The sequence below is a fragment of the Vicugna pacos genome, chromosome 26, assembly GCF_048564905.1.
Source record: "Vicugna pacos chromosome 26, VicPac4, whole genome shotgun sequence".
Taxonomy (NCBI): Eukaryota; Metazoa; Chordata; class Mammalia; order Artiodactyla; family Camelidae; genus Vicugna; species Vicugna pacos.
This window is the reverse complement of record NC_133012.1, coordinates 4,206,999-4,222,545: the sequence shown is the minus strand read 5'-3', so window position 1 is coordinate 4,222,545 and position 15,547 is coordinate 4,206,999. Positions and strand designations below refer to the sequence as shown.

The 15,547-nt window shown below is 49.4% G+C and overlaps 1 protein-coding gene across 2 annotated transcripts in view; it reads right to left on the bottom strand.

Moving 5' to 3' along the window:
* Nucleotides 1-7,783, bottom strand: part of ZMAT4 (zinc finger matrin-type 4) — a 260,097-nt gene extending 252,314 nt beyond the window's left edge. For both annotated transcript variants that reach the window (XM_072950203.1, XM_072950204.1), the window contains exon 1: nt 7,723-7,783. In XM_072950203.1, coding sequence (XP_072806304.1) covers nt 7,723-7,739 — 17 coding nt within the window. In that variant the 5' untranslated portion in view covers nt 7,740-7,783. The remainder of the gene's footprint in view (nt 1-7,722) is intronic.
* Nucleotides 7,784-15,547: the final 7,764 nt, after the last annotated feature.

The window sequence follows — 15,547 nt, the reverse complement described above, 5'->3', positions numbered from 1 at the left end:
TTGCTCCTGAATCTTTTCAGACCATGAAGAATTTTGGGAGCGAACACAGGTTACAGACTACAGTGTCTCTCACGTGACAGGAAAGGGCTCCCAACTTAACCCCAAACCATCAACTGGACATATGCCCAAAGAGTGAACACAGCATGAAAACCTTACATATACAAAAGTGTTTGCATTGCAAAAGAAGTTGGAGAGAAATTGAGAAAAATCAATCTCTAATGGTGGAGTGTCAAGCAAGGTGGCCCCTGGATGGGTGGCCAGGCTGTCATACCATAAGTTGTCCCCATCTAGGCAGGAAAGGATGGTTCAAGGGCCGAGGTGAGGGCTGAGGCATCTGAACAGCAAAGGCCAAAGGGCTCAAGTGTCGCGCTTGCCCTGTGGCACCTGGGTACCAGTCAGGGTCCAGCAGCCGTGAGCTGGGGATGACATCATGACCCCAGGTCACACACGTGGCACAGCATCTCATTCTACATTCTTCATCCCTGACCACAGTGGGCATGCAACTTTCCCAAGTGACTGGTCTTCGTACACACCGTGATGGTGTAAGTCGAATTTGAACAAATATAGAGACAGCCCCAAGCATGTCAGGAGATGGCTGTAAAAAGTCTACCGAATTATATTTCTCTAAAACCGAACGACGTGTCACAACATATCAAAAATTGAAAACGCACGGAAGCTGATGTGGATGCTGAGAAATTCCAGTATTTATGAAGAACCGAGTTCCTAAAAATATAAAATCGTGAGCACTCCCATTGAAACACAGATTGAAATTCTTCCTCCATTTAGCAAGTCGGTTCTTTAAAAAAAAAGAGACTGACATTGCACACAGCATCAAATGTTACTGAATGAATCCTGAACGGGGTCAGGCAAAAATTAAATTAAATCGTACTGGCAAATTTTGACATTAAGATGCCCCTAAAAAAAAAAAGTCATATCTGTGTGTGGCTATTTATCCACAAAGGCGAGGTCTGAAAGCATCAACCTTTTGCTGAATTTACAAGCTCTCCACGACTCGCAGCCAGAGTGACAAATGTCACTTTCTCTGGCTCCTGAGCCTCACACAATGTCTTGCAGTACAAAGTCCAAGACAAAAATGAAGCCGTGAATGCAGAAGCAAATGTGCCAATCCACGCCAAGATGAGATCCTTCAGAAAACGCCCCCTTCAAACAAAATCTTCTTCCCGATTCCCCCTGCGCTGGTATTGGAACCGGAGAAGAGCTGGGGTTCTGGAACAGAGAGGAACTGGACCACCCCGTCATGGCACAGGAGCCACCCAGGCAGGGCAGGGACTCGGCCCCGGGGGCAACCCTGCCAATGACCCCGGGCCTCTCTCCTTCCCAGTCCAGAAAGGATGTGCAGTGAACACTGACCCATCATCTCATCCAGGCCGAATCCCAGCCGGATGATTTAAATACACAGTTCATCTCTCCCCAGCAACTGTCCTAGGAGGGATTACTTCATTCTTATTTTATTGGGACCCAGAAGGAAACTGGAACTTAGAAAGTCAGTCCCCTAAAGCCACACAGCCTCAGTTTATAAAGTTGAGACTCACCCCGAACTGGCTGTTTCACCGCCCCAGGCAGAACGTGAGCATCGGAGTCCTAAAAGATGTCCTCCCTTCTCCAACCTGTTTCCCGAACATCTATCTGACCTGCCCAACAAATTTTTGGATTTTAGAATGCCGAACCAACTAACTCACCAGCGTTTCAAAAGGAAAGAACGCCAAGGAAGCAAGGGAATGGACATAAGAAACCGCCTCCAACAGCCACCCTCCGAGCCAGCCCGGGGCTCCCGAACGCCTGTCTGGAGGCTGAGAGCATAGATCACCAATTCTGCTTCACAGCATCCCCAGAACTCAGCATTCTCAGAATACACTGTCGACCTCCCTGACCCCTGAAAAGAAGGGGGTCCCCCACCGATCTCCCTCTGAAACTCGAATCCATCACCACACAGGCAGGCATACCATCTGCCGCCTCGTGTCTTTTCTTTTTTCCTGTCTCCCCACCTGCTGTTTAAGGTCTGTGGGCACCGGAGGACCCAGAGCCACAAGCATGAGGCTTCTGCCTCCAGTGCCAGCATCCCAGGGCGGGGAAACCTCAGGTGCCCCATTGGAAGCAGATCCATTTGCACTAATAGCTGGTGGATGTGTGTTCAGAGCCCACAGGCACCCCAGGCACAATTCCAGCAAACGATGTGGCACACACAGGAATTCATCCGAATCCAGCAAAAAAATCACTTAGCTTAATAACGTGGCCCTGATTTAATTTTAACTTTTCATAAAGCTTGAGCGATGAGCGGGCTATGCCTGGTGGTTTATGGATTACTGATAAGACTGGGCTCACATCTGCTGTCTCATCTTTTTACAACTTCCAAAAAGAAGGGGGTTGGGAAAGGAAGTGGGTGGATAATTAGGTGGAGGGCAGCACCTGCAAAATGTACACGCAAAATGCCGTGGCAGGGGGTGGCGAGGGGGGCTGGCTGTCTCTGGTGTGTACATAGCTGGCCAGAGCTGGAGGAGCCGAGGTGCTGGCCTGGGTTGATGGAGTCAGTGCCAAGGTTGTGGGCATCCAATTGGACAGGCACCGCACATGCGCGCACACCCCCCATGCACACGGGTGCGCACAAATGAAGAAACAGTGTTATATTCCCCCCACCACGGGGTCTGCATTTAGGCAACACCCTCAGGGCACAGTTGCCGCAATGGCTACCCACAGAGTGATGACTGTGGTTTGCAGGCACGAGGTTGGAACCGACATTCTAGCAGAGTCATGCTGAACGTGTCTCTTTCTCCTACTCCAGCTGCAAAATGTATCCTGCCCTCCACCACCTCCACACCTATGTCGCCGAAAGGCCCCATCGCCTCTCACTTACCTTATTACCTGCTTTCCCCACCAGTCCCTTCCTGTCTTCTCTCATCCTTATCTTATCCTCAAAAGAGTAACCAAAGTGATCCTGATAAACAGAAGTCAGAGCCTATGAGTTCCTGCTCAGGCCACCCCCGAGGCTTCTCATTTCTCTCAGATTAAAAGCCAAAGTCCCTACAGTGGCTGCAAAGCCCTGAGTGGTCTGTGTGACCCATGCTCCTCCCTCGTTGCCTCTGTCCCAGTCACCTCTTGCTCTGCCCTCACTCCATAGCTCCAGCCACGTGGCCTCCTAACGTTCCACCCCAGGGCCTTTGCACTTGCTGTTTCCTCTACCTGCAAGGCTCTTCCTCAGATTCCCACCTGGCTCATCCTCCCTTTCCTTTGAGTCTCCATCCAGGTGTCACTGGACCATCATATGTAGAATTCCAACTATCTCCTTCTCCCAGCATTCCCAGTCCCTCTTACCTTGCTTGACTTCTCCATCACACACTCAGAAAACACTACGAATTTGCCCGTTTGTCTTATTTGCATCCACTTAGCAGACTGTCTGCTGCCTGAGAGCAGAGATGACTAACCTCAGCTGTATCCCAGGGGGCCAGCACAGTGTCTGGCACAAAGAAAGTATTAACACATTTGCATAATATATAGAATAATTATTTTACATATGTGTCGAAGGAAGAATGAACAAATGATTGGATCTGATGTGCAAGTATATTCATATAAAAAGTGTAACCCCATTAAAGTGTGCATCTGTAAATCTCCTGTATTCAAAATAATGAAATTAGACAACACCAAAAGGGCCACGGGCTATCAGGAGACCAGGGGCTCAAGGACTGGGGGCCACAGCAGCTGGGGAGCGTCTCTGCCTGCAGCGAGCAGCTCAGCTCTGCCATAGGGACCGGGGGAAGAGCCAAACCCAGCTCACCTTCCGTGCCTGCACTGTCTGAGGGTTTACCAGCCCCCCCCCCCCGCACACTGGTTTTCCCAAGACCCGACACCTCCCAGTCCTGGGACCAGAGCCAGGAAAGCCCTCCAATTGCAGGCTGCATGTGGGCATTGTGAGCACTTCCCAAAGGCCAGGACAAGAAGCAGAAGGAGAGAGAGAGTTTGAGTTAGGCTGTCAAGGCAGAACGGAGTCCAAGGGCATCCGAATTGACCTTCCCCTCCCCCCATCCTCAAGCAAAGATCACCCCAAACCCTTCCTGCCCCTCCCGCTGACCAGTGAGCTCTAAGGTTTCACACTGACCTTAAGAAGAACATGTGAAACGTCTGTCCCTCCTTCTCCACTGCCACTGTCACCGAGCAGGACCGCGTGGTGCTGGGCTTCCAGGGTCAGACCCCGCCCCCGCATCCTCTGTGGCAGCTCCTCTGGGAAGGACCCAGATAACAGTATCTCCTGTATATTTCCTGAGTTTTTCAGATGCTAAAACCACCACCCGAGGGAAGAAATTAACTACTTGATGATGGAGAGCAAGTGGCCCCAGACCTTCTGGCCCTGGGGGTTGATGGTGTTGACCTCCTTGTTACCTCACCATCACCCAATCAGAGGACTGTGCAGAGCTGATCACCACCCTGCGACCCCCTCCCTTACCTGCCTTTAAACATTTAAACATGCTTTGCTGAAACCCTTCAGGGAGTTCGGGACTTTCTTGGGCATGAGCCGCCCCGTCCTCCTTGCTCAGCCCTTGCAATCAACCTTTCTCTGCTCCAAACTCCGATGTTTCAATTTGTTTGGTCTCATGGTATGCTGGGCACATGAACTTGCCTTTGGTACCACCACCAAAAGCAGGCACACATGTCGGCCAGCCTGGTTCCAGGCTCTGCCTGGTGAGCTACCCTGCGCCCCACCCCAGATGCGCGACGAAACACCATCACTTATACGGAGCTGCCCTACTTAAAAGTCTGCAGTTTTACCAGTGACTCCAAACTGAAGCGCCCCCTTCCTGATCTCACAGTCCTGAGAGATGCGCTTTGCTGCATCCATCCAACACCATCCACCATCACTCCCGGACTGAACCCTCTGGTTCAGACACCATCCTTCATTCCCACAGGTCTCCTGCAGTCCCCGCCTCTATTCACTTCTGCCTGTCTCATCCTTTTCCCTGGAAGGCACTCCCTTTAGCCTCAGAACTATCACGCAAGGTCACAGAAAAACTCCACTCTTCTTCTGAGACTTGAGACACATTCCGTCTGCGTGACACAACTCTCTTACGTAATATGTTATTGAGCACAGACAAGCCTCCCAACAAATGTACACTGACTGGCTGGTGTCTAGTGCCTTTGTCCTGACACCGAGGGGGTTATTTTTTGCCCGTGGGGAAGGGGTATATAATATTGGGCTTTGGGGTAAAGTAACCTTGGACTTAAACCTCCAGCCTGAATTTGGCTAAACCGTTTAATTTCTTTTAGTCTTGACCTCATTCTCTATGAAAGACTAGAAATATCTACCTCCCAGGGTTATGAGAAAGACAAAACGAGATGACCTCCAAACTCTATTAGAACAGGGGCTTGGCCTCACTCACCTTGCCCCCCAGGGTGGTAACTGACACACGGTTCTCAGTCATAAAAATGTGAGTGCATAATGTGCATAAAACTCATCTAATCTGGTGTGTGGTAGGTAATTTAAACAAACAAACAAACAAGAAGCATACTGCTGATGGTCTTCCTCCTAAGCAAACTGGAGAATAACACAGGACCATTCACCGAAAAGCTCCTCACACCTGGTGGCCATGGGCGGGACACCTGCCCACCTCCTCTCCGGATGGAGGGAGCCCTAATCGCCTTTCTTAATCTTTTCATCACCTTCCTTGAGGATCTTTCCAATTTCCCCCCTCCCAAGATAAAAATGAAGAACTCTGGCTAATTCTGGGACCTACAGAACATTTCTGACACATATTTGTCCCTCCAGGCACGTAATAGATGCTGAAAAAAATAATTGCTGAGTAACTGAATGAACGCACTGATTGAAAAGAAAGCCAATTTGATCACTGCAGACCTTAAAAATGAACCGCAGATGGAAAGAGAAAGGAAAATGCCATATGGTATCACTTACATGTGGAACCTAAAAAAAAAAGGGACACAAATGAACAACTTATTATTTATAACTTACATGATTGATTTCTTGAATATGTGTAAGCACATTTGACTTTCCTTATGACTGGATTGCTGTATTCTGTTGATTCTTATTTTGTGCTTGGCTGTATTCCTTTGATAACTGTGTAAGTTTCAAAAGCTAAAGCTCTAACCTGCTCTTAGAAACAATGATTGGTACATATGTGTAAAGTAATAAAATGTATGTGCAGTATATTGTGTATACATGTATATTTACATGCAATATATTGTGTATGTGCAGTCAAGTTGTAATAATTCTACTTCATAAAACTGAAAAATGAAATAAACAGCATCATTCAAGGAGATACTTTTCACATCTAACTGCTAAGCAGTTAAAAAAAAAAAAAGGAAAAAAAATGAATGGCAGAAATGGGTCTAGAGTGTGGTCTTGGAAATAAAGTGAGGACTTCTTTCCAGTCTAAGGAAGAGGACACTGGAGCAGACCAGCCTTAAGGGACACCCTCTTGGAGGACAAGGACGGGCTTCTGTTTGCTGGGCACGTGTTAACTCTTTCCCCTCTGGACCAGCTCCCCTACTTGCAAGGCAAGCCCATGATCCCTCCGTGACCTTCCAAGGAGGTTGGTGGGTGAGTGAGACAGTTCACTGCGAAATCTTCTCCACCCAGGGACCGCGAACGCTGCCAAGGAAGGGCATTATTACTCCAGCGTCAGGTGAAGACAGACCTTAAATGTCTTTGTGCTCCACAAAGACACGTGGCAGGAATTTCTGTTTTATGGAAGTTGCTGCACCCTTTGCTGAAGGGTGTCATAGGGCAAGGAAACAGGATGCCCGAGAGGAGGGATTTCTTGAAGTACCTGGTCCTCCCTCCTCTACCAGAGGACAAACACCATTAGAGGTAACTCGGAGCAGCAGAGAAATCACTGTATCTCTCCACCTCTGTACCCAGAGATATTAAAGCATGACATCACCATGGAAAGGGAATTTGCAAAATTTCCATGAGCTGCAGAGGTTAAGGGAGGGGGCGGGAGCAAGGATTGGTGGGAAAATGACATGAAAAATGTTCCTTAACCAAACAGAAGCAGACTCACAGATCTAGGGAACAAATTAGTGGTTACCAGTGGGGAGAGAGGAGCAGGGAGGGGCAAGATCGGGGGAGAGGATTAAGAGGTACAAACTACAATGTATAAAATAAAGAAGCTACAAGGATCTATGGTACAACACGGGGAGCTATAGCTCACACTGTATAATAACTCTAAATGGAACATTACCTTTAAAAACTGTGAATCACTATATTGTACACCTGTAACATATAATACTGTACATCAACTACACTTTGATTAATCAATCATCAATAAAAAGAGATCCCCGATCAGGACACAGGGCAGTGAACATCACCAACAGTGAGCTGGGTCTCCCCAGGATGAATGAGACCCTGGGACAAGGCTGAGGGTGGACTGATCCATCTCCTAAAACCTTCGTCTTCCCCAGCATCGGTTGGAAGCCTATCCTCCCGCTTGGGGACCCTGCTCCCCCACACTCTTTCCTCCCCCATTTAGGAGATGCTCTCAGGAAAGGATGGGAAATCGCCCCCAATGAGTCTAAAATGATAGTGAGGAGGCCTGAGTTACTCTCCTAAATATACGTTTTCAGCTCAGATTAAAGTCTCATGTGAGAGACATTCATCCCAATTTGGGGCTTTCAGGGGGGAAAAAAAACAGGTGACAAGCTTCCCAAGCAAAATGGGATATTTCAAATCAGGGCCAATTTGGGCAACTTTGGGCAAACCTGGTCGCTGCAGCCATCAGCCCAAGGGCAAAGTTTCTACTTGAAAGTAGAGGGTGACTTCCAAGAGATCTGGAATCCCAGTCTGGAGCCTCTGCCCTCCCATCACCTCCGTGCTCATGCTGGACCACGGACATGCTCACACACGCATGCGCACACACTGGGCGGGAGCGGGAAAGGCACCCCACGGTGAGGAACTCTGCAGGGGGACCCCACAGAGCACCGCAAGAGCTCCCGAGCTTGGGGAGGGGCACAGAGAGGCTGTCCAGGTGCCCGTGGAAACATCTTTCCTCCAGCCGCCGTCCCATCGCTGGATGCGGCTGTTACTAGGTAACGGTGATCCCCTCCACTCCTCCCTCGGAGCCCTCCCCTCTCCCCGACAAGGAGGCGCGGGAACAACCTGGTAAGTGCTCCTGCTGCGTCCCCACAGCCCCTCCTGGGAAGGCAGACTCTGGCCCCACCTTAGAATGCAACATTTCTGTGCTTAAAGTTACAAGGCTATTGTCACAGAATTAGATTTGAATTCCAGCAGGGAGGCGCTGCTGGCTGGGGGCATAAGAGGGAAGAATAAAGGGGATATTGCTTGTTTTTTTTTAATTTCTGTTGACTGTTTTAGCTTGAAAGGGAGACTGGCTATTCCCTGTGGCCCTCAGAGCCCCAGCCCCAGAGCACTCAGCCAGGGCCAGCCGGCTGAACTCTCCGCGGACCAGAACAGCAGACAGCCTGGCCTCCAGGATTTTAAATAATCAGGGGCTGTCAGTACCAATAAGCCTCAGTCTCTGAAGCCCTGAGAGGTTAAAAAAAAAAAATCCTCCATGCAAGGTGACAAAGAGATTTAGATGAAGACTCCTTCAGGATAACAAAGAGGGCAGCTGCCTGTTTGGAGGGAGGGATGTGTTGCCTTTGGTTCATCCAAGAACATCCCCCTTCTCCGTGTCACCTGACTGGCAACCCAGGCCCCAGCCAGCCCTCCCTGAATGCACCCTCACATGTGCGCCGAAAAGATAATGTTAATGTCGCGCCTTATTTGTCGTTCTATTGACGAAAATGCCCACTTATCAGTATTTAAATGGCTCTCAGAAATCAAGCTATTTTAGAACATGATCCAAGATGCAAATAAGTCACTGAAAGCTGTCGCCATGACCTTTCCCTGGCCCTGGGTGGATGGTTCCAAATCCCAGCAGCTTCCTGACGGCCAGACTCAGTGTTAGGTCCCTGATGGAGCCAAGGAAGGTGGACCACTAGCCTTTGCTACGGCGGGGGGAGCGGGCCAAGACCCCCAAACATCCACAGCTCCTTGAAGAGCCAAGTCCCTCATTTTGCAGAGAAGTCCCTGAGGCCATCCCAGACAGAACGCTTCCCCCCAGGACGTGGCTTCCTCAGTCCCACTGCCTCTGCCAAGAAAGCCAGGCCATCAGTGACAAAGAGAGGCCTTTCGGAAGATCGAGACACGCGGAACCAGGCCAAACCAGGTCACCCTAAAAAGTCATCCCAAACGGCCTTAAAACAGTTCACCTTCACAGGCTGTCAGGAAATGGGACCTTTTGGGGATCACGAGTCCTCCCCGCTGTTTTTGACTTTTGCTGTTTCTGAAGATGTCAGCCCCACTCGACAGCCTGGGATGTCACGCTCCAGGGCCGCAAGGAGGGCACGGGGGTCACTGTGACTCGGGTCAGCCGGGCGTCCAAGAGGGCCCCTTGCTCTCACCACAAACCACGGCCCCCACTCTGGGATTAGGAAAGGTGACACATCTCGTAACTGCGCTGTATTTCCGCCCATCGAAAGTCCCTTCCCACAGGCACGCACCCTCAAGCGCACACCCCCACACACCTCTACTCTCTGACTTCCACCCCAGACACCAGCCCTGCGGAGACACTCAGACCCACTGGCAGTGTTTGCATAGTTCCCTAAATCGGAGTGGCCCCCAAACTAGGGACCACCCTAGCCTCCTCCTTCCACTCACCCCTCGCTCCTCCTCAAACTCTTCATCCATGAAATGGGATAACCTGACCTTCCCGGAGGCGGTAACCGTGCGGAGAGTTAATGGCTGAATTAGGAAACCCTGATTGGTCGAGACATCAGGCGCTTACTCAAATCTGGACCTTGGTTTCCCTCGCACAGAAGATGAGTTCACCCTAGTACCTTCCTCATAGTGTAACAGAGGAGAACAGATCTGACTCCACAGTGGATCTAATCCTTCCGTTTTGACCACTGTGCTCTGTTTTCTAGGCTCAGCCTTGCTGGCTCTGCACCTTTTGTGAAACAGTGTTGCCTTTAGCCTGAAATACACAGGAGAGCCTTTTCTCCGGGCTCTGACCTTTAAGGATGTTAGCACTTCTGCACTTACGTAGAGATGGCAAGTTGCAAAACAGAGAATAACCTTGTTTTGTTGGAGGTTTACAGGAACACCACGGCCTGACCCACGTGGACAGCTGCATAGAATTCCTGCAGCAAGAAGTTTGCAACCACCAACCACACCCCCTCCCTTGTTTTCTTTCTATAAAAGGAGCCTGTATTGTGACTGGAGGAAGATGGTTCTCCAAGACATGAGTCTGCCATCCTCTCGGTCAGCAGGCTTTCCAAATAAAGTCACTATTCCTTGCCCCAACACTTCATCTCCCGATTTATTGGCCTGTCGTGTGGCGAGCAGAACGAGTTTGGACTCGGCAACAATTGGATGGATGGCAAGGTTCAGTGAGGACCATGTCTTAGTAGATGCCATCATTAGCATTAGAGAGTAGTTTTAAAAATCAAGAGTAATCCAGGAGAAGAAAAGTACCAGTTCGTCTCCACTGGTCTCCACCATCATTGCTCTAATCCGGGCCGCCATCGCTTCTTGCCGGGACGGTTGTAAACATGTTTAGTCTCTCTGACTCCAAAATCCCAACTCTCCAGCCTCCAGGTCCAGCTGGGCAACCCACCTCACTCTCTTCCAAGACCCTACTCTGCCTCTCACTGTGTCTTGTATCTACCTCTTTCAGTAGCTGGGTGTTAACACAGGGACCGTGCGTCAGGCATCAGTCACACATCCCCCTATTTCCTGGCCTGGTGGCCAGCACTGAGTAGGTGCACCTGAAGTATCTGTGAAGTGACGGGTCCCCTCTTTCAACAATACAGATGTAAGCCGGTTCAATGTCATTGCCATCACTGGGACAAGCCCACTGGGAATATTGTATCTAAGCAGCCCCCTGTGTCAGCCTGGGGACACTTTCAACCAAATCTCTCTGCCAACCAACAAAGCGGAAATCTAACCAGAAATCTCCAAAGCATAAGATCCTAGAGAAAGCACCCCCCTTCTCCTCCCCCTCCCACTTCTCCTTCCCCACTCTAGTTTCCAGAATCCAAAAGAACACTGAATTTTTAGTAGGACTCACACACGCTGGCATACCAATTAACACCAATTAATCATCCTCATTAGGTGTGATAACAACTGGGAGAGGCAAGATCAGTTCCAAGAAAATATTCCGGGCCACTATTAAATGTCCTGGCGGCTCCTGAGCTCAACCCACCCCCAATCAAACCCTCATCAAACAGCCCAGCTCCACTGGAGACCTGTCCCTGAACCTCGGAATGGTGTCAAAGAAGCAAAATGCCCCAGCTGGGGAAGCAGCGGCGGCAGAGGTTTGACCTGAACAATGGCCGCTAAGTGAACCACCGTCCTCCCAAGCCAGGAATCCTCTGCACTCGGAGCAGCCCCTGAAAGATGATAATATGATACACTCATCAGTGACGGATAATTCCTGAGTCTCAAAGGAGACAGTCAAGATGAATGCAAGGCACACTTCCTCCGAAGGAGTTTCCAGTCCAACAAGGACCAACTCCAAAGCTTCTCACTTGCCGGAGGCCCCTCTCCCAGCCTTTCCTGCCGCCAAAATCCTCACGGACTTTCTTGATTCCTTGCCCTCTCTCAGATATCACAATCTCTTCACTAGTAATAAAATTCAAACTACAGACAGAGTCTGACCACTTCGCATCACCTCTACCCTGGCCCAAGCCACCTGGACCACTGCAGTAACCTCTAGGTGGGTCTCCTGTTTCCACCTTCTCTGCCTTCTGTCTATTCTAAACACAGCATCCAGAGTGTTATTTTAGAAAATAAATCTTCTCACATCACTTTGGCTCAAAATCCTCCTTGTCTCCCTCTATCCTTGAAACGGCCTACAAGAGCCCGTGAGATGTCCCCCCCATTACTTCTCTGACTTTATTTCCTACTTCTCTCTCCATTTCTCACTCCATCACAACCATACCCACCTCCTGGTTCTTGGAACACGGCAGGCACACTTCTGCCCCAGGGCCTTTGCACAAGCCTTCACACGGATGTAACCCTCCTCCAGAGGCCTATCAAAAGACCACCCTCTTTAAAACTGCAACCCAAAGCAGTTTTCCCAACCCTCCTTCTCCCATTCTTCTTTTTTCATAACAGTTATCACCTCCTTGGGATTAACAAATACACACTACTATAAATGAAGTAGATAAAAAACAAGGTCTACTGTATAGCACAGGGAACTCTATTCACTAGCTTGTGATAACCTATAATGGAAAACGATATGAAAAGGAATATATTTGCTGTTCACCTGAAACTAACACAACGTTGTAAATCAAAACTCTACTTTGATAAAAATTAAAAATTGAAAAATAAGGTTATCACTTTCTAATATTTTGTATGATTTACTTATATATCATTTCCACTCTTCATTATGTTTTCCCTAGCTAGGATAGAACAGAAACTCAAGGAGAGCAGAAGTCTTTGATTTATACATCAGTTGATCCAAGGCACAGAGAAGAGGGGACACAGGAAGTACTCAATCCATATGTTACTACTAAGTAGTAAGAACAATTCAGAGAAGTACCTATAAGTGACTATAAGCATCCCTTAGAGCCAAGGACAGGAGAAGAGAGAAGATCTGGGAAAGTTCCCCAGACCACAGGACATTTGAACTGAACGTTGAAGGCCGGGCGGGATTTGAACCTGCAGAGTTGCGGGAAGGGCATCAGGTAGAGGGGACCAGCGTGTCTTAGGCCAGTGGAGGGTCTCTGGAGATAAGGGGCAGTCCAGCCAGGCCCAGGACGGGCAATGCGTAGGGAGGTGCCGAGAACTGGGTTGAAAGAGTCAACTGGAGCCCCACTTTTGAGGTCCAGGGAAAGGACTCCGATGATGGAAATTGCTAAGAATGCTGTGATGAGCTGGAGGAAGGTTTCCCTTCAGCCACTTCCGCTTCGGAGAAACACAAACTGCAACTATTTGCAAAGCATAACCGACATTTACAGGCCGATGGCCCAGAAAAGAGACTCAGGCTGGTCCCCTTCTCACCTGCCACGCTCGTGCCTCTTTGGGGGCCTGTGCTCACGCCACCGTCGCAGCCCAGGACCCCAGCCCCTCCCGCTTTTACTTCCTAGACCACCTGGCCCTGGTTCAGCCTCCTGCAGACTAGCACGTGCAGCCCTGCCTGACCTCCATTCAGGGGTCACCCCCTCCTCCGCGTGTTCGCTGCACCCTCGGGTACCCCGCCACACCTCCCTTGTTCTGTAGTCATCGGATGTGGACTCTGTCTCCACGTCCACATCACAGGCAACTCCTGGGCAGGGCCAATCCCTTGGGCCCCTCTGTGGCCTTGGCACGGCTCTGAGCACGTAGGCGGTGTGGCATTACACGTCTGTGTGCGGGGGCACTTCCAGACGCAGAACCGGTCTGATCCGTGCAGCGTCTGGAGCGAGTGCACGCATCTCATCCGCTGCTAAGACATCACCACGCACTCGGCACCCTCTTGAAGGAAAAAACCTGGGAGTGAGTGAGAGCCACATTCTGGGCTCACTTGAAGATGCAGGGCTTGGAGGGTCCAGGGGAGAGTGTTTCTGTGTGTGCGTCTGCGTTTGTTTTTAAATAAATGGGTACAATGTATACGGGGAAGACCCCAGGGTGGGAGTGAAACTCAACATCCAACTTAGCAATTCCCTACTTTGTTGTTGGAATGAGCCACCTACTCAGATCTTAGAATTAGGAGCCCGAAGCCGTGGCTGACCCCCCAGAGAAGATGCACCCCAAGCTAACACAAAAAATCTTTCCTATGATTTCCCTTCATCCTAACCACCAGGTGAAACCTGTAAAAGTCTGCTTTACGTTTGGCATTTGTTTCCCTGCACCCTTTCCCGGGGCACAGAAGCATACCTAATTTAAACACAATTTACTAATGGCTACACTTTTGCACATGAATAGTTTCTGGCTCTTGGAATTTTCTCTTTTTTTTAATATTTTATTTGTTATTGTATTATTTAATTATTTTTATTTTGGTGGGTGGTGGGGGAGAGAGGTAATTAGGTTTATTTATTTTTAGAAGAGGGACTGGGGATTGAACCCAGGACCTCCTGCATGCTACACACACATGCTACCACTTGAGCTGTGTCCTCCCCAGCGGCTCTTGGAATTTTCTGTGCCTGTTTTCTGATCAGAGGCCCATGGCCTTCCTTGATTATAATTTGCAGTCTAAGCCCACTGGGTTGCAACAGGTGTGGCTTCCCTCAGTGAGCAAGACCAGAGGTGGTCTTTGTATTTGTAACTCAGTAAAAGAAAACTCTCTTCCCATTTCTCTATTGGATTTTTTCCACCTATGCTGTTCAGAGCATCAGGAGCAGGGGATTTGGAAGCACCAAGAGAAAGAATTAGAATTTGCTGATCCTCTAGGCACTGAAGTTGTCAGCGCCCATCCCCGGACAGGCCAGTACAACCCCCGCAGCATCTAAGGGAGGGAGGAGGACGGGTCCCCCGGCTCCAGGTCCAAAGTCCACATGAAACCTCTCGTCCAAACGCATCTATTCTCCCTGCATCTAAGTCTCATCTCTACCTAATACCATCCTCTCCGGTGTGATGACTGTGGATATAAGAGCGTGGTGCTCCGAGGGGCAAGAGCCAGGAGGGCGTAAACTTATTGTTTCAGACAAGGGAAGAGGTGAAAAAGAAACAGGCAAGGCGCTTGTGATTGAAAAGCACTGAACAGAACTCAGCATGGTGATGCTTGTGTGATAAGGAAGGACAAATCTGATTCCGTGTTAGATTTGTTCCTTTAGCTCTGACCCTCTGCTCCGCTTCCTGGGCTCAGTCATGCAGGTTCTGCACCTTTTGTAAAAGAATGTCGCCTACAGCCTGAAATAGACAGGAGAGCCCGTTCTCAAGGCTCTGACCTTTAAGGGTGTAACGCTTTCCATTTATATGGAGATAAAAAGTTGCGGAACAGAGAATCACATTTGTTTTGTTGGAGGTTTGCTGGGACACCATGACCTGACCTTCCATGGACAGCTGCAAGAACAAAGGATTCCGACACCAACAGGTTTACAACTATCAACCACAACCCCTCCTCTTTCAGTATAAAAGAAGCCTGAATTATGACTTGGGGAAGATGGTTCTCCAGCACGTGAGTCTCCCATCTTCTCAGTCTACTGGCTTTCCAAATAAAGTCATTATTCCTTGCCCCAACACCTTGTCTCCCAATCTATTGGCCTGTCGTACAGTGAGCAGAGTGAGTTTGGACTCAGTAACACCTGCAGCCCATTTGATAAAAAAAAATGAATGAGCTTATGTCTAAAAAGAACTGGATGTCAACATAGCTTGTTGTTGCCTGCAGCCTCCCACTGGCAATGGAAATGCCAGTTATTACCTATGGGATTTCCAAGTGCAGAAGAACAATGGGAGAAGTGGCTGAAGTGTGCAGTGCATGGTGTCCTCCTGGAGGGCAGGGCAGGAGCCCAGGGGCTGCACTGAAAGAGGTCTGTCCCCCAGGGACCAAGACGTGACTGGGAACCAGAAGACGAATGTGTCATGTCTACCAAGCCCCTA